Genomic DNA, 17,914 nt, shown 5'->3' on the forward strand with positions numbered 1-17,914 from the left:
CCCAACAGGTCGTGGTAAGCTTGCTGGTTTCCACACTAGCTCCAGAGGCTCTGTGGACTGGGGAGACGAAAGGATGTTTTTTCCACCTCTGTGTCTTCATGTGCCTCAGAGATGTCCCACTCTGAAAGCAGAGTGTTGTCGAGCCGGACCTCCAGCTTCGGTAGCTAAGGAATGCACCATCTGATGTGAACACCAGTGCAAGAAAGGGAAGTATTAGGTCTGTGTTTTCATGTTTTTTATGCTTTTCTTCCAAAGTTTTTTTCCGTGATGGCTTGTAGTAAAGAGCTTAACACTCCTCTTTGCTGGTGGTGAAAATGGGCAATCTTCATTCGATGAGGGGCACTTGCAGTCTGACTAAGTTGGTCTGACAGGCGTTTCCCTGGGGCAGTCAGGCCAAACAAAGCTGTGCTCAGACACCTGACCTGCAAACAGGCCTGAGAACCCCCCGAGCTGGTGAGTACTTCATGCCAAACTGCCAGGACCAATTTCAGGCCCTGCTAATGTCAAGAGCCAGAAGAAAAGGAGAAATCCCCTTTGGCAACCATTGTCCAGGGAACACTGGCAAGGAGAGAGAAGTGTAAAGAGGGTCTGGGGGATTCAGCTGTCTCACTCCCAAAATGTCCAGATCTACAATCAGAGCTGAGGGACAATCCTGACCTTTGCCTGGCATTCACTTCTGCTTTAACAGACAAAGTTAAGGAATGCTGCTGCTTTCATGTAGCTGCTTTGTTCCATCCAACAGGCCACTGCTAGCTGGCTTTTGGAAGAAGGCTAAAACCTTCAGTCAGCAGAAATTGTTTCCTGTTGATTTTCCAGTGCTCTCTGTATTTTTAACTTTGTGGGTTTTGCAGCCCGATGACTTCCCTTGGCTGGGATTTCAGCTCTGAGATCATCTCCAGCCTGAGTTTACCTTGCAGACAAAGAGGCCTTTGAAAGCAGCCCATGCAGATAGAGTGACAGGTAACTATGCATAAAACAGGAGAGCCCAGCTCCCTTTGGCCTTGCAGAGTCATTTGTATAGGAATCATGGAACAGAAGAAGGCATTGCATTAGCCTGATGGTGTTTTATACTTTGCAGCAGTGCCAGTGGCTGCAAAAACATTCAGGGCAAGAGCAAACCATATATGACAAATGTGACACAATTTGTCTTGAAGAATAATGTAATAAGACTGTGGGAGTAGAAATATTTCATACCTCTGTGAGGCTCAGATGTGAGATGATGCCCACAGCTACTTTGATCACAGTTTTGTCAAAAATGCCTCCTTCAGGTATTAAGAATTGGAAGACTCTCAAATCATTTGGACTAAACCTTAAGGTATGCTCAGTTTCCATCAGTGTTCTCTGTGTGCTGGAGATCTTTTTGGTGAGCTATTTTAGAGTGTCTCTTTGTGTTTCCTGATATTAAAACAGGAAGATATTGTCATTTTCAATCACACAATAGTAGAAATGCCTGGCTTGGTAGCTACGCCTGTTAGTGATTTAGGGGAAGCACATGTTCAAGGTGTATTTTCAGCATTTTTCGTAGAATAACAGAAAGCTGCATTGGAAGGACTTCAAGACATCACATAGTCTTTCTCTCTTTCCTAAGGCATGACCAGCTCTGCCTCTGCCATTGTGTGCAGATACTACATAACCTTCTGTCTTCCATAGATGAGGAATCTCCTCTGGCAGTCTGTACCTTAACAACAATGGAAAATTTTCCCAAAGCCCAATCTAAATCTCTCCCCCTACTTTTTAAGACAGCAATTTTTTGTGTCCATTACTTCTTTCTGCAGAACCTGAAGACTTAGTCTTCAAAGACTCACCCTTTTTTTTTTAGACAAAATTAGTCCCATTCTTGTCAGATTTTCTTGTAAGTGATGTTTTTCAGTGAATTGATCAGAGTTGTTGCTGTCACAGGGATTCTCTCTGGCAGGTCCACAACTTCTTCCATATGTAAAACTGCCAACCATATGCTTGAGTATGGATTTGTTATACATGCAGCAGTGTGACTATTTTTTAACTTATATTCTGGCTGAGGTCCATTGTAATCCTTGCACTGCTTTTTCTGGGCTACTAGTCTGGTCTGTGCCATGGCTTAGGCACTTGGGATGAGGAATTGCTACTGTATAATCAAATCTCATACATTCCTCTGTGGATTTTTTGCCTTATTTTTTGGTGGAACTTCTAATACGTACAAGGAAAGGCCCACATCAGGCTGCATTCCTAAAGCAGCACATTTCACTACAACAATTACAAGCATCTCAAGGGGAAAGTAAGTAATCCCTAAATCTTGCACAGGCAGAAAGGTGAGCAGATAGTTTGGATGCCTATGGGATGAGGGATGAGGGCTGAGGCTATGCATGCATGCATGCAGAATTAGAGATTACACATCCTGATTCCCTGTGTCTTTCCCTGAGACATTTTCCCTTAGGCAGGCACTCTGCTCCCCACCTTTCCCCAGTACTAGGATTGCTCTCTGGGAGAAAAGAATGGAGAGAGTCCATCTGTGATGTGAATACTGCTTTGTGGCTCCAAGAGCAGCTTCCTCAAGTGCTCTTCACAAGTCCTGAAGCTGAGATGCATTCTCCTAGGCTAGAGAAATGCTGGTGCTGAAGGTCCACATGCCTTTACCCATGAGAACACCTTTTGGTGCATGAGCTCTGATGGTATTGAATTGTCTCTTGAGCTTTCATTTCAGAAGTCATGCGACTACCTGAAAATTTGAGGTTTAGAAAAAGCACATTTCTAAATATTTTGATCCCAGGAAATGGCTCAAAATCATGAACTCTATAAACTTCAAAAAGCCAATGAATATTAAAAAAAAAAAAAAAAAGAAGAAGAAGAAAGTATTCATTTAAGAAAATAATTATTCTAGAGTACTTCTTGCTAATTCTCCCTTTATTCATGGTTTCTGAATGCTTGCATGAGCGCATGAGCTATTGAGAACTCTGTTGCTGTTCTTGAACTGCTTTCTGACATTCAGCTGGAAAAAACCCCAAACCCTAAACGTATAATGAATAAAAATTACACCGTTGTTTGACAAAAGGCTAGTTTTCCTTTCATCACACACAGACCTGTCAGACTCCAGTTTTTGAAAGGACCATTTTACACCACACATGAAAATACCTCTTTAGGGTGGGAAGTACAATGGAGCTGGAATTCATGATTTGTATTACAATTATCTTCTGTGACTGCCAAGTACAACTTTTTCCTGACAATGCTGCCAACGGAGTCATAATCTATACCACAAGACTTTTCCAGAAGCATGTACATAGGAGTTCACTGAATAATAATTCCCTGAAAATAAACTGAACAGTGGGAACAAGTGAATGAGCTGTGCAAGAAAAATGCGTGTCAGACAGACAGATGGACCCACCTCGTCACAGCAAGGAAATGATGGGAAGAAGGGTGAACAAACATCAGGCATAAAAATGTAGATGGACCTTTGGTCTTCATGACTCCTCTTTCACACTTTTCACCCCACTCCACCATCAGTTAGCCAATGCCAAGATGTCTCTGAACATATTAAAATTCCTTTGGGAAATACCTGCAGGAAAGGGACCCTGAAGGTGGTGGATCCTCTCTAAGAGGTGCCGCTTGCTCTTGCCTGCTGTCCCTCATTGGTCCATGCAGGGCACAGGACTGGAAAAGCCCATCAGAGCCACAGGGTTTAATCCCTTGCTACGCTTGGCACCGTGTCCTGAAACCCTTACTTGCACCAAGGTATTTACTAAAAGCACCCATGTCTCTTTTATCCTCTGTTATGGCAGGAGAAACAAACTCTGCTCTTCCAGTCTCCTCCCATAAGCCAGAGCTCCGTGGCCATCCCAGTGACCCTGCTCTGCACATGTGCTTTGCAGACATCACTCTTCCAGACAGGTGTCAAGTGTCCCCCTCATCTGCCCCCCACCCTCAGGGTCATGGACTGTCTCATGGGTCTGTGGCTGTCCAGGTTTCAGCCCCATCTCTCTCACCCTCCTCTGCTGGCTGTGGATGTGCTGGGGATGTATGGCCATGAGACATTCCCCTGGGGCATGTTTCATGCCCAAGGAGACCCCACACAAGGTATGTAATGATCCAGATGGAAAACCTCAGAAATCCCTAGGGCACACAAGGTTTAGTTTCCTCTGGGACAGCACAGAGAGGGTGGGGAAGGAGGTGCTGAATTAGTTTCTCTCTAATGAAAAAAAACATCTGACAGAGCATAAGGCTTATGGTATAATTCCTCCTCTTCCTCAGTATACTGTGGTTCCTAATGCCTCCTGCCCTCTGGCCAATGAAGAACTGAGGAGATAAAAGCAAGATTTTTTTTTGTGAGAGACTAAAAGCAAAGTCCACTCCTGTGGCACTTTAAGATTCTTCTTTAAGTTCAACTTAGCCTTAGAGCCATTTATTCAAACTTATGCTTTTCACTTCTAAAAGAACTTTTTTAGTGTTTGTATTTCTAGAGAAAAGAACTAGGGATGCATACATTGTAGCTCTGAAAGCTAAAAATCACCAGACAAGTAAAAGCAACAATGTGGATCAAAATCTAAGCAGCTTATTTTTAGCATAAAATAGAGATAGTATTTTTAGACTCAGCTGTTCTCTTAAAGCTTAGAGCTTTACCCACACTGAGTAAAACTTAAACCATCAGGGTTTTAATCAGAATAGGTCAAATAGATTTTCACTTTTGGATCAGTGTTTCAATCAGTCTCATGAACGGCTATCATTGTTACAGAAGTGGAAAAATATCCAAATGAGCAAAATGTAATCCAAACTGCCTCCAAAGAAAAAGAGGCCATGACTCAGGAGAGTGCTTGAACTGGCTTTACACCACCGAAGCCTTTCACTCCCTCCCTGCAGCCAGCAGGAAGAAGGCAATGACCCTACTTGCCCGGTTTCAATAAATGGTGGACAATAATAAATCAATAACCTTTAAATTAAATAACCTTTAAAGCATATTATAAATATGGTTTCAGTGTTACACTGAAGATCAGAAGGGAAGAAACAAAGGTGGAAACAAAGTCAGGCTTCACCTTAATTTTAATGAATGACAGGAGAGTGGTGTACCAGTGTCCTTGCCAGCTCTCTCCTCGTCCACTGGCACCAGGTGATGCCCACCATAACCCCTGTCTCTTCCTGGAGATACTGGATGTGAAGAACTAGGGCCTGGGGTTCCTATCAAGGCATGTAATTCACTCGGTGCCAAAGAACCAGAAAACCTTATCTGAGAGTCCATGAAACCTATTTTCATACAAGCTGAGACTTGCAGAAGCAGCTCCCTGAGCAGCAGGATGGCATTTAACAGCCTCTTCCCTACATACAGCGTCTAACATGAACTGGATTCACCTCTTGCAGAAACTTAGTATCTTCAAACATCTGCCTGTTTCTCGAATTCAGCTGAAGCGAGCCAATGCGTCCCACAGAGCTGTGTGTGGGGGACAGACAGAGCAGGACAGCATGATCACATATGTCCTGCATTCCTCAGGGGAGGGGGGAGGCAGCCTGCAGAGCTGGTAGGGGCGTACAACCAGATTAGATAACTGAGAGAGGGAGAGACACTGCTGCTTGCAGCGCTCCTGCTCCATAACAAATAAGTGATGTCATGGCTTTCAGAAAATATCACCTACTATCCTGTTCTGCTTCCCCCACAGATTACTAAAATGGCTTGCTTAGGAAGAATTAAAATGTAACAGAGATGGAAATGAAAGACAAGAGAAAAAGTTCAAACCAACTACTAAACATCCTGGAAGAATGGCAAAAGAGTTAGCATGGTCAGTAAAAATAAGGCAATGGCTTTTTCCCAGTGTGGTTTTCCAAGAGTATTTAACATTTGGATATTTCCTTTCATTGCTTTCTGCCATTCAAACTTCTTTGTTATTTAGCTTTTCAGATCAAAAGTGGTTTTTCTCCTATAAAATCTAAAAAAAGTTCCTAAGGCAAACTGCATTTCTGGCTGAGTTAATAATGTGTGGTTATCTGAAACAGGGTCAAATGGAAAAATGAAAAACTAAATGAACTTACTGAGCAGACCAAATGGTTCAAGAGGTGCCTAAGAGTCAAACTGTTGGATGGAGAGTTTATTCAGAACTGAACAGCCAGGTTAAGGCTTGTGCACCATGGCACAGTCTGTCTGCCATTTGGGGGAGAGTTACAGGAGTGAAGGCTGTAAGCTGGGAACTCACAGAGAAAAATGTGGACTGTGTTGATGAACACAGTTGTTTTTTTTATTTTTTTAATTTTTTTTCTCTTTCATAAGAAAACTGTGGAAGAACATTCATTTTTCAGGTAGAGGGTCAGCATTCAGCTTTAGGGGATTAGGCTCCTGGACTGCTTGAGGAAGAGGTGAAGTTAGGAAGGCTCCAAATAAATAGGGTAGAAGCAATGAGTGAAAATTAACTATCAAGAAATAGTGAGAAAGGATGGATGGACAAAATAAGAAGGGAAGAAAAAGCCAGAGTCTGAAGGAATCAGTGCCTCTCTCTTGACCTTAACAATACAAAGAGGGGCCAGGGGTCAGATTCAAGGACTGCCCTTGACAATGCAGCCTCTGTGTTTCCCTGGAGAGATAGTGATCCAGCTGGGCAAAGTCATCATGCCTTCTCCTTCTGAGGTCTGGAGGACTCAAGAGCAGCTCCCTGCACACTAAATGGAGCTGCCTGATCCGAGTGGCAGTGAGGGGAAAAGTGGAAATAGCCAGGATCCTTGTTTTCCATTCCTCAACTCTCCTACCCACTGGGGGCTTCATTCCCTTGGGCAATACTGCAGTCACTATATGGGCATTTAATGAAAGCTGCAGGGGCTTAGCCATGGTCTCCACCAGCAAAATTCCATTATGGTCTTTGCTTGGAGCAATTTGTTGCCTCATCTGGAACATGGGTATTCAGCCTATGTGAAGGATTTCAAGAGGTAAACTGGGAAAACCTCCCTCCAAGGGTCAGTGGGGACATGTGATAAGCTACCTTGTGACGGTGACAAGGGTCACAGCTTGATCCCCCTGCAAGGATCAGGAGTCCACTCCTGACCTTCTGCGCTCACCAAACATTTGAAGGCATTTCCTTTATAAGGACTTCAAGTGCAATAACATCTGAGGAGAAGGATTATGAGGGGAAAGGCAGAGACTGGAGGTTTAGGAAGGAATTAACAGGCCATTTTGAAGAGTACCAAGTCTAGCTTTGAAGCTGAACCTGCTTTGAATGATGGAGAGGGTTGGATCAGAGGCTTGAAGGGAAAACCTAAATTATTTGGTTTCCTGCTTCTAAGTGAGTAGCATGATTTGCAAATTTTTAAATTTTTCCTGTTCTCTTTTAGGATAATTGCTAAGGCAGACAACAAAATAAAGACTTTGACAAGGAAATGCCAGGAAGAATGATTCTTGCTAATACCACTCAGACTGACAAGTGTGATATCAATAAAAAAGAAAAATCTGTCCCGGACACAGTTTGATCAGAACATGTGTGCTCATGAACAGTCAGAGACAACAGGACAGGATCCCTTTGAAAAGAAAAGAAACACCTTTTCAATGGCAATGGGTCCTGAGAAAGTCCTCAAAAGCACTGCATTAATAATCTGTGTTCAGAATTAACAGAATCAACAGCTATAAAACCAGAAAATACCAGGTAATTCAAACAAAATTCAGCAGCTTTCTTTACCCCCCCCAAACATTTTTATAGTCCTAACGACTATAAAACAAGCACATGATTCCTTCAGGACAACCTTCTTATCTCTACATCTCTCTCTTCTTATGCCTGCTGAGTGGGCAGTTGGGTGCCTGCAGATGATGATTATTAATAATAATTTCTCTTTTGGCAACAGCATCCAGTCTCAGTCCATATGGGACTTTTTTTGACAGACACTGCACCAACACAGAGCAGGGGACAGACCCCAACATGAAGAGGCTTCAACTGAAATGAATATCTGGTGCCAAGGCTAACAGGGAAACAGAATGTGTCCAGTGCCCAGTGGAGCACAAGAAAAATCAGGCTATGAACCTCATTACTGTTCCTGGGACATATTCCTCTCCCTAGCCATGTCCACATACATTCCTTAGAGAGAAATTCACTTGGCACTGACCTGTTCCACTCGGATATCAAATTCTCCATTCACCTTCTTCCCCTGGAAATATTTGGCCCTGCAGAAGAAACAAGAAAGACAAACGTGGTTCAATAAGATTTTTGGCTTCCATTACATATGATTTTGCTTCTGCATTTCCCTTTCTGCTGAAGAATTTCTATCTGGGTCACAGCATGTTTTTGTAATCCCTATCTTCTTTTACCTGTATGTTCTCCGGGTGAAACCTGCCAAGCCAGATGAAAACCACATTGGAAAGTTCCTTCAAGGCTTGTTACTTTTTCATTTAATTTTCAAACTGAAAACCAAATGTTCCCCTAATCTTTTCCAGGGAACAACTCTAATCAGTGATTCCTTGCTATATCTCATTTAATACTCAATCTTTATTCTGTAAAAGAAGAACAACATATGGCACAGCATTGGGAATTTCTTCTGATGTTGAACAAGGAGCTTTATCATCACAGCTGAAGTACTTGTGAAGCCTGTTCTCATGCTCTCTCATGCCAGAGCTGCTTTCCACTTCTGTTCCTTTTTGCTGTTGATTTAGGGAAACTGTATCTGCATCTCTACAGGGTCACTGATGAAGAATCTCTTCTCCTGAACAGAGAAACTGTGTTTGCTTTGGGGTTGAACACTGCTCTGAGAAGAGCAGACACCTTCTACCACCTCTGTTCCTATCTCCCCACACTATGCAGACAACAAAGCACTTCTAGTAGGTTATTCATGCAAGGAGAAGGCTGACAGTAGTGCTGGAGAAGAAAACAGAGGAAAAGGACAGGCAGGTTTAGCTTTTTCTATTCATATTTGTGTATAATGCCCTTTATATTGATTGGTCAGTGGGGAAATTGCCAATATAAATTTCCCTGTGAATATTTCTCCCCAATTCTTCCTTTCACCAAACAAGCTTGACAGAAGAAAATATGAATTTATTTTGTCTTTCTCCCCTGTAAACTTTCAGAAGGCCATGTAGGCTCCAAAGGGCTCTTCTATTTGGAAAGCATTGAAAAGAGTTTAGACCTACAAGAGCTGTTTCCAGAGACAAAGTAACTCTGGGTTCTGTTTCCAATTGGCAAAGACAGGCCAGAATAAAGAAGTAAAGGAAAATGAGGGGAAGCCGGCTTTGCTCCCTATTTTATAGTATAAGGAAAAAAAAAAAAAAAAAAAAAAGCTGGCTCACATTTTTACTATGTGTCTATTTGTTCCAATAAAAAAAGGAGAGACAGTAGGAAGGCAATTTTCCCCATGGCTGAATCACATCAGTTTATAGCTGCATGCTCCCCTCCCCCAGAAATATGACGTGTAAACAAAAAAGTTGTTTTGTCATTCTGGTTCAACATGAAGTAAAAATTTTTCATTAAAATAGAGAAATACGTTAAAAATGATAAAAGTCTTCTGCTTAATTCTAACAAGGACATCTGAATGCTGTATCACACTTCCCTTCCCAGACTGCCCATCCATCAGCCTGTAAGACTTCTGCATAGGTGAGGGACAATGTAGCAGCCAGGTGTAACCAATGTAACCAAGACCAGGTGACTCAAAAAAACCCAGTTTGGTATAAAAAGCAGATCTCTGCCCATTTTTCCTTTTTTTTTTTTTTTTAAATTTATGAGCATTGCATGAAAAAAACAACTCAGCAGACAAGCTAAGACATCATGCCTCTAACAATAAACAGGAACTCTAAATGCACTTAATAATTCTATTAAATTTCTGGAGGCATGGCTCAAGAGGGTCTGGCAACATTCCCCACTCCTAAACACTGGGGATATTGCTGGAACCAGTGACTTCTTAAAAACTGCAATAAGCTTTCAGAGGGCTCACAGGAACTGGTCTGAAATTTGAGGTGTACTATTCCCTGGTACAAGTTTGTTTTTATTCCCAGCATGCTCATAATATATATTCCTTACCCACACTTATGGAACACACTTCCTCCCTCTATGGCCTCTCCTCTTTGTTGACCAGCTGGTTGCAAACTCCTTGGTGATGCTTTGCTTCAGCTTGTAATGAAGTGTGATTGACCACAGCCCTCAGCCTGGTTCAGAGACATCAAAGAGGCTGCCACTGCCTGGTCCAGGAAATTAGCCTCCCCACGGTTACAAAACCATCTTTCTCCTTTCTGCAGTACTGGCTGGGCTTGTGGTGGTCACACAGAGAGTGCATCCAGCATTAGGAATTGTGGGAGTAGTGCAAGGGGCCTCAGCTTAGACACTGTGTGACCTCTCTGTCCTATCCCACTTTCCACACAGGTTGTCTCATCCAGTGTCCCTAGAACTTTCCTTTAACAGTAAAATAGATCACTTTATTCCCAAAACAGTCCCCCAGGAAGCTTAACCTGCTCTGAGAGTCTCTGAAGACTACAGGTGCTATGCAATTTGCAGCCAAATATTTTGGTCCACCTATCATTTTGACACAGCCCAAGGTAAGAATAAAACATTTCTCACTGAAACATCTCTGAAATGGATGGAGTGATATTTTCAATTCTCACCTGGGGTTTTGGAGCCCCTGGGCAGTAGAGGCTATCACAATGAAATGAAAATGGCCTTAGCATCCTCCTGGAGCCCCTCATATTTGAAGCAAGCTGGAATCTTGCTGGAAGCAAGCTGCTGATGCTGTGGAAGTATCATACCTCTTGCAAGAGACTCTTTTGGTCAGTTCTGCACAATGTCTGAAATGGCTTGTGCTCCTTACAGTGGGCATGAGACAGAGGAAAGGAAGACCACTCTGCTGTGGTGGTGATGCATGAGAAAGAGAGATGGATGTTTCTGGCAGTCTCCTGGCTGTACAAGACATTTGTGGATGCTCTCTGCCCCAAAACCGCCTGAGCAAGTCTCCTCCAGACCTCTGCCTAGGACCTGACTGCTGCAGAGTTACCTAGGCAGCTCGTAGTGCAGCAGAGGAACTGTGCCCAGAAGGGCAGTCCAAAAACTTTCTGGGCACCTTGGAAGCATCCCCACTCACTTTCAGCTCCCAGTGATGAGAGGAGCAGCTCATGGCCCCAGGAGGGCTCAACGTCCCAAGCTTGGGACACTGGGCAAGCCACTGGCTACAGAGACCCACTGCTTCTCCCAGGCAGTCTGCAGCACTGACCACTGCTTGGCTGGCCAGCCCCTCATTTAAAGCATGTCAGATGTTCAGCTCAGCAGAGCACAGAGCTATAATTTGGCTAGGCAGGGTGCAGATGGGCTGGTGCGGTTGCTGTGATCTCAGTGAATTAGCATGTAAACATGTTTTGACTGAAGAAAACTGCAGGGCCATGCTCAAGAGCAGTTCCTGGGTGGGATTTATAGAGCCAGGCAATCCACTTAAATGTGGCCCCATGGACTGGGAGGGAGGAAGCACTGTGATAAACAGACAAATGTCTGCCCTGGCTTGCAGGAAAGAAGCTTGCCTTGAACCCCTCTCTCTTTCTGATTAAGAAGCTGCATGCTCTGGAAAAGGACTTATTTTCTGGGTGCAAAGGCATCAAACAAATCTATGTTTTGCTTTCTGCCCCAGCTCTGACATGATTACAGGGACATAAGAAACCCAATGCCTCTTCTTATGAAGTAATCTGGAAAGTATATAAGTTTATTTTGTAGAGATATTCTGTTAAACCAGCCCCAGTCTACCTCAATTACCATGGTTGGAGGAAGCATATACAGCAATTTTCTGTCAGATATGAAGTGCACCTTTACCAGTAGAGAATAATAAATGATCATTTCACCTCCCATTATCTACCTCAGGCTAATTCACAGATTTTCAGATCTTCCTAGGAGAAACCTCAGTGGAACTGATGCAGCAAATATTGGAATGCTGTCTTGGAAACTGGGGAGCCATTCTTCAGTGAATAAGGCTGAGCCCAAATCCCCTGTAATTTGAGCCCTGACTCACACCTCTATCACTGTTCGACAGAGGCCTTTAGCTACAAACTCAAGAGCTGGCTTGTACCTTCAATCCAGAAATGGGGTCTCCTCACTGAGCATGCAAAAGGACACTAGGCTATTGTAATGGCAAATTCCTCCAAATCCTCTGACTGAGCTTGTGCCTCTGGATCAAGACACAACAAGCAGAGAAAGCCAAGCCAAACTTTGCATGGAAACCATTTCTTATCTAGAGCAGGATGCAGCCTTTCCTATGATGTGGAGGGGCGAGAGCAAAACACAATGAAGAGAGAAATGCATGGGACTCTTGGGGAGAGGTGGGCAAGGGAGTGGGTGGAAGAAAAAAGGAGAGAAATGGTAAGAAGAGACTCGGGTAAACAAACCAAAAGACATCCATGGGTAAATTCTGGAATTATCTGAATTATTTACCTGGTATCACATTACACATATTTCTCTTGAGCCCTTGGGAAAATAAGGCATGCAATTTCTTTCGGAATAATCTAGGAAAAGGCGAGGCTGAAGCCCCCTGCTTTGGGTGTGGGGGCACCTCAGGGAGGGTAGGGAGGTGGTAAGCCACTGTATAAAATCCCCATGTCAAAGGGCCGGGGGGCCCAAGTGATGCACAAGGCACTCACTGTATGTCCGCATTGTCTCCTTCATAAAAGGGGCTGGGACTGGGAAAAAAGGAGGCAGTTTCCAGGATACTGGCCAGCAGCTGCTGGAATGCCCCGACTCCCCCAGCCCCTACAAGCTATAAGGGCAGCAGGGAGGGGAAGGGGGAGGAGAGATGCATTTGTGCCCTTTTTTTTTCCAAGGGTGAAAATAAGGAAGGCTTTCCTTTCAGGAGCCAGTTCTCACTCACTCCACCACTTTTCCCCATTTGAGAAATTCTCAGCCTGTACATAGTAAGGAATTTTGAGATGGTCAACTCCTGACTGCCCAGGGCATAGGGATGGGAAAAATCACTCCATAAATCCTGAGGTCTGCAAATTGCTGGAGCTTTTGTCCACATCTACTTTGGCCCAGAGACCTTTATGCAGTGTTCAGCTGTGAGATGGACTGGTTGGTAATTAATACTTATTCTGGAAGAGTACCTTGGGGCAAGGGGTGAGGGTGTCAGAATGGTGAATAAGAGTGATGGATGTGTGTTTTGACATCTCAGAAAACAACGTTTGAATTAAAAGTTAGATGCACCAGAGGCAAGTGCAGAAAGAAAGAAAAGGTATTCACATTGTGCATACCAACAGGGAAGGACCAGTGAATAAATTTCAGGTTTGCGGTGGGTCAAAAGATAACCCTAAATACACTGATACTTTGCCAGGAGCTCCACAGAAGTTTCAGCTCCATCCCTGGGGCACAGCAGTGCTGCAACCAGCCCTGGGGCAAGATCACCTTGCTCTTGGTGCTGTCACCACCTGACTTGCTGTGGCCACCAAAGAGAGCCAGCTCTGCAGTGCTGCAGGTGTGTCCTCAGGGTCCTCGCATGGGCTGTGGGAACACACTTTTGCTGCCTTCTGGGAAGAACCACAAAACCCAGCCCACTCTGGTTACTGTAAAACCCCCCCTGAAACATTGTTAGTTATGGGATCACATCAAGGGAAGGAACACCTCACCCCAAGGGGTTTGTGCTGGGCTCTGATGGCAGGACGGGCTAGGGTTTTTTGGATAAAGGAAGTCCTCCTGGTGAGATCCTTGATGAGATCTGAGGTCCCACCCTACAGGGCTGGGAGGATTTTCTTGGCTTGAATGCAGATGGCAAGGGAAGTGTTGGGGCAGCAAGGGAGAAGGGTTTTTAAAATCTTCCTTTGTGAGTCCTCCTTTCTGAAGGCCTGTTTTCCGGGGAGACCTGGCTTGGCAACCCACCAGCACTTAAACCATCGCAGACACAACCATTCAGGCCAATCGTTCCGTTCAAGGAATTGTGGAGTCCCACACAATAGTGGCCTCCCAGCATCTTCCTGTGCCACCTCCTGCTCATCAAACAGGGGTAATCAAAGCCATCCCCCACCAAGAGAAGAAGCCCTAGTTAGTGCAGCACTATTGCTTTTGGGCACAGCTTTTTGTGCTTCTCCGAGCTGTCAGAGTAGGAAGGACACTTTGCTGTAGGTCTGGTCTCCCACCCAGGCTGTGCTGTGGTCACATTCCTCTTGCCCACAAAGAGCTGGGGGTAGGAGGGTAGGGGGTGGAGGTGGGGTACTGCATGAAGTACAACATGAGGCAGCAATTTGATTTTGTGTATTATCAAAATAGTGCATTGCTGGAACATTTCCACATTGCTAAATCTAAATAATATGTCCTGGAGCTGTTTGCAAGGGGTATCATTTTTTTGTTGAGGATTTTGCAATTTTTTTTTTTCCAGCCTACCTCAGTTCTCCTTGAATTCGAGGAGCAGTAGAACTGGCCTAACTTGGACTAACCCTGGGGTAGGGCTGTGGACTTTCAGGCAGAGGAAAACTGACTCACAAACCTTGAGAAATGTATCTGAGGGTTGGGTTTGTTGGATGTTTCTTTTTTATATGTACAGGACTAGGCAGGACATTCTGAGGTTAAATTCTATGCATTTATAGGAACTCTGGTAAAGTAATTAAGGACCCAGATTTGACTTGCATTAGCACAGTTATAGCCTGGTGGGGAATGTTTTCCATATTCCTTGTGTCTATTTTTGTAACGATACTAATCCTTTACATTTCTGTATCACCTTTCATTTAGGGGGACTAGATCCCAAGATACTTTACATATGCAGGACAAAAATACAGACAGACATGACGGTGCTATACCTAAAACAGATTGAAAAGTGATGCGATAAATGCAATTTCTTGAAAACTTTTGACAGCCTTGTCTCCTTTTGACCCCTATGTCTGTATGCTAGGGAATACAGAAAGTCTCCATGCTGCTCCCAGGCGTGCGTATGTGACAAACACACACACTCATTTAACACACACTTGCCTCCACTTTCTGCTTTCCACTTCTCAAAAAGCGGAATTTGGCAGGAAGTGTAGGAACAAAAATATTTGATCCTGGGTAGACAAAGCTAAATGATGAAAATATAAGGGCTTTTTAACCAGATTTGTGAAAATGTGAATTTTATGTGTAGCTTTTTTTTCAAATTATTGCTACATTGTTGCACAGAACTTGTGAAACATTAAAAGCACACCACTGTGTAAAAAAACTTATTCATAATAATCTATTGTCAGTGACCACCATGTTAGAGGATTTTTTATAAGGAAATACAGAAAAAAGTTTGCAATTAAACCAGCAAAATCCTAAGTTCAAGCTTAAACTCCAAAACATCTCATTATGTTTAAATGAGTTAGGAATATTCCTCTTAATAGGAGCCTTAGTATATTGCCTTCAGCCTTCTGAAAGCATGAAATGTCTCATGACACTCATTGAATATTTTTAAAAGGAATTCCTTGAAAAAAGTATTTAGGAACTCCCATGTTACCAAAATTCAGTATTAGACTGTTATTATTCACAATCAAATTTTTAGGCAAATGACATATTTAGGGCTCAATATTTTTATGTTTCAGAGGTTAAAATAATTTTCTTTTTAAAAGAAGTTGATTATTTCCTTTGACCAGTATAAAACAGTAATCCTGTCAAATCAGTCCATAATTAGACCTGAATTATGACGTTATTGTCATACAAATAACCATTTCAAATGTTTTAAGAGGATTTAATTCAGTGCTAATCACAGTTTCTCTCTTCCTCGATCTTAAAATTTTTGGAGACAGTATGTTCAGGCAGATTTGGCTGCAAATTAAAGAGGAGATAAAACAATGCAATTTTTATATCCTCTGTGACTTATTTTTTGGTGAACATTTCACAATACTCCTGTATATGGTACTCACAATACTCAATTGCTGCACACAGGGCACTTGTATTTTGGCTATAGCAGCAAACACAGCACTGTGATCTCTGGAAGCAGCCTGAAATGTGGACAAAACAGACCAATGGCTTTGAAAAGCCATGAGCTGTTTCACAAATGTAACTTAGATATCCAGCAAATGCAAAAAGAACAACTTTATTATGCTGTCTGGTCCAGAAAGCAATGCTTTAAGCATGTGTGGCTAATAGGAGCCTTAGCTGTGCTTGATCACTTCCCCCATACGCTGTTTAAACATGAGGCATTAGGCTGGAAAGCTGAGCACTTTCACAGAGGATGGGGGTTAATAATTCACAGTGCAAAATCCTGTTTGATCTGCTGAGAAATTCAATCCAGCTAGAGCATAATTTTGCTTAATAGCATGGTGGGCGAGGAGGTTGCCAGAAGTGGGATGCTTCCCTCCTGGCTGGGGTCAGGCTGCTGGAGCTGGCCCATGTGCCAGATCCTGGAGTTCTGCTGTCTCCCTTCCTCATGGTCCTGCTCCTTTTTGCTGTGTGTTTAACACACACATGTGTATTCATGTCTGAGCTCCATTTTCTCTGGCAGCTGCTGTAGGTGAGTTGTGGATGCATTTTTGGAAGTCTCCCAAGGCACACATACCCCCAGCCCACCAGAAGGAGCCTCATTCTCCAGGTGGAGTCTCCCCAGCTGAGAAATGTGCCGTAATGAGAGCAGAGAAGCCAAGCTTTTCCCTGGTGTGTTGATGCACGGGTACACTCACTGCTATGTGTGCCTCTGAGGGCTGCCTGTCACAGCCAAGGGCACAAGGGAGCTGTATAGGTAGGATTTTTTCTCGTGCACATCCCACACATGGCAATTCACTGCGTGCTTCCTTGCAATGTCTAGAGCTGCGCCTTTGAGGAGAATGGAAAATTTGTCAAAATGTTGCCACTTTAGCAGAAAGCTGGGTGAGTTCCCTTGTTCTTAATAGAATGTACCTTTCTTTTACTGCTTGTAATGCAGAAAGCAGCTGATCATATTTTGTGGGACTCACATTGTTTTTATAGTACTTTGCCTCTGGAATAAACCAGAGCATATTGCATGTCAAGAACAGCAAGCATTTTATGGTGGAAGGCAGGCCATGGATTCCCACAGATGCTCTTTCTTTCCTTCAGACCTCTGAGAGAAATTGAGTGCTACACGGTGCCATCAGAGACATGGTAGCTCCTCAAAAATAGAAAGGCATGTCATTTGTCCCTTTAAAGTGCGCTCAACCTGCACTTGCCTGTTTGGGTTGTTGAAGCGTTTTGTCAATTGCTTGTGCAACACCTCATCCTAACCCACAACTGCAGCCCTTTGCTGTAATACAAACAGTGATGATAAATTAATGTCTGGCTTGGCAATGTTGCTACAGTCTCCAATTCTGAGAAAGGGTTTTCACTTAGAGAAATCAAATGGCAGATTCCACTGTCTCTCACCCTTCCTGACCGTGAACAAGCTGGTCCTTGTTTGTAAACCCCGTGAAGCTTGCTCTGGGGGAGGAGGCACTGTGGAAGCCCCTCACCCTTGAAAACAGGGCAGCACAACAGTCGTTATTTCTAGGGGATTTTTTAGCTAGCTATTTCAAAAGGAGAAGGATTTTCTTGAAAACCAAGTACAAAGGTTTCACAAGTAGAAAGACCAGAGTAGGCAGAGGTGAAATGCATTACAAACATGATGCTCTTTCCAAACCCAGAATCACCAGCACAGAAGTAACAATGTGCTGTTGTTCACCTTCCAAAGTCTGGGACTGTTTCCGTACACGATGCAGAGGGGATAGTCAGAATCCCTGGATAATCAGCTTCGTCAGCTGGGCTCTCACAAGGCAAACACAGCTTCCTGAGACTGCTCAGCCTGAACTCACATAACACCCTGCCTGAGACCAAGAAGGTGACTGGCATTGCTCAGAATTACCTTACCAAAAATAAACATCCACGGAGCCATGGAGCTACTCTCTTTGGTGCTGCTCTCAGGGGCTCACTGAGTCCTGAAGACACAAAAATCAACCAGGAGGAAGCACTTGTGGCCCACTGGAATGGTTACATTGCTATGCACTCTCAGAAAGGACCAGCCTTTAAGCTGGGAAAGTTTCTAGGCATGCATTTCTGTCCGTGCTACAAAGAGCCACCACAGGCAAGGGTTAGTAATGTTCTTGCCT

At 43.7% G+C, this 17,914-nt stretch overlaps 1 protein-coding gene across 2 annotated transcripts in view; it reads right to left on the reverse strand.

The window, feature by feature from the left end:
• The window catches only part of LOC121361161 (synapsin-3-like), an 81,352-nt gene that overhangs the window by 42,005 nt on the left and 21,433 nt on the right, over positions 1–17,914 (reverse strand). For both annotated transcript variants that reach the window (XM_041481587.1, XM_041481586.1), the window contains exon 3: positions 8,038–8,095. In XM_041481587.1, coding sequence (XP_041337521.1) covers positions 8,038–8,095 — 58 coding nt within the window. The remainder of the gene's footprint in view (positions 1–8,037; positions 8,096–17,914) is intronic.

The sequence above is a fragment of the Pyrgilauda ruficollis genome, unplaced genomic scaffold (assembly GCF_017590135.1).
Source record: "Pyrgilauda ruficollis isolate IOZ18807 unplaced genomic scaffold, ASM1759013v1 scaffold56, whole genome shotgun sequence".
NCBI lineage: Eukaryota > Metazoa > Chordata > Aves > Passeriformes > Passeridae > Pyrgilauda > Pyrgilauda ruficollis.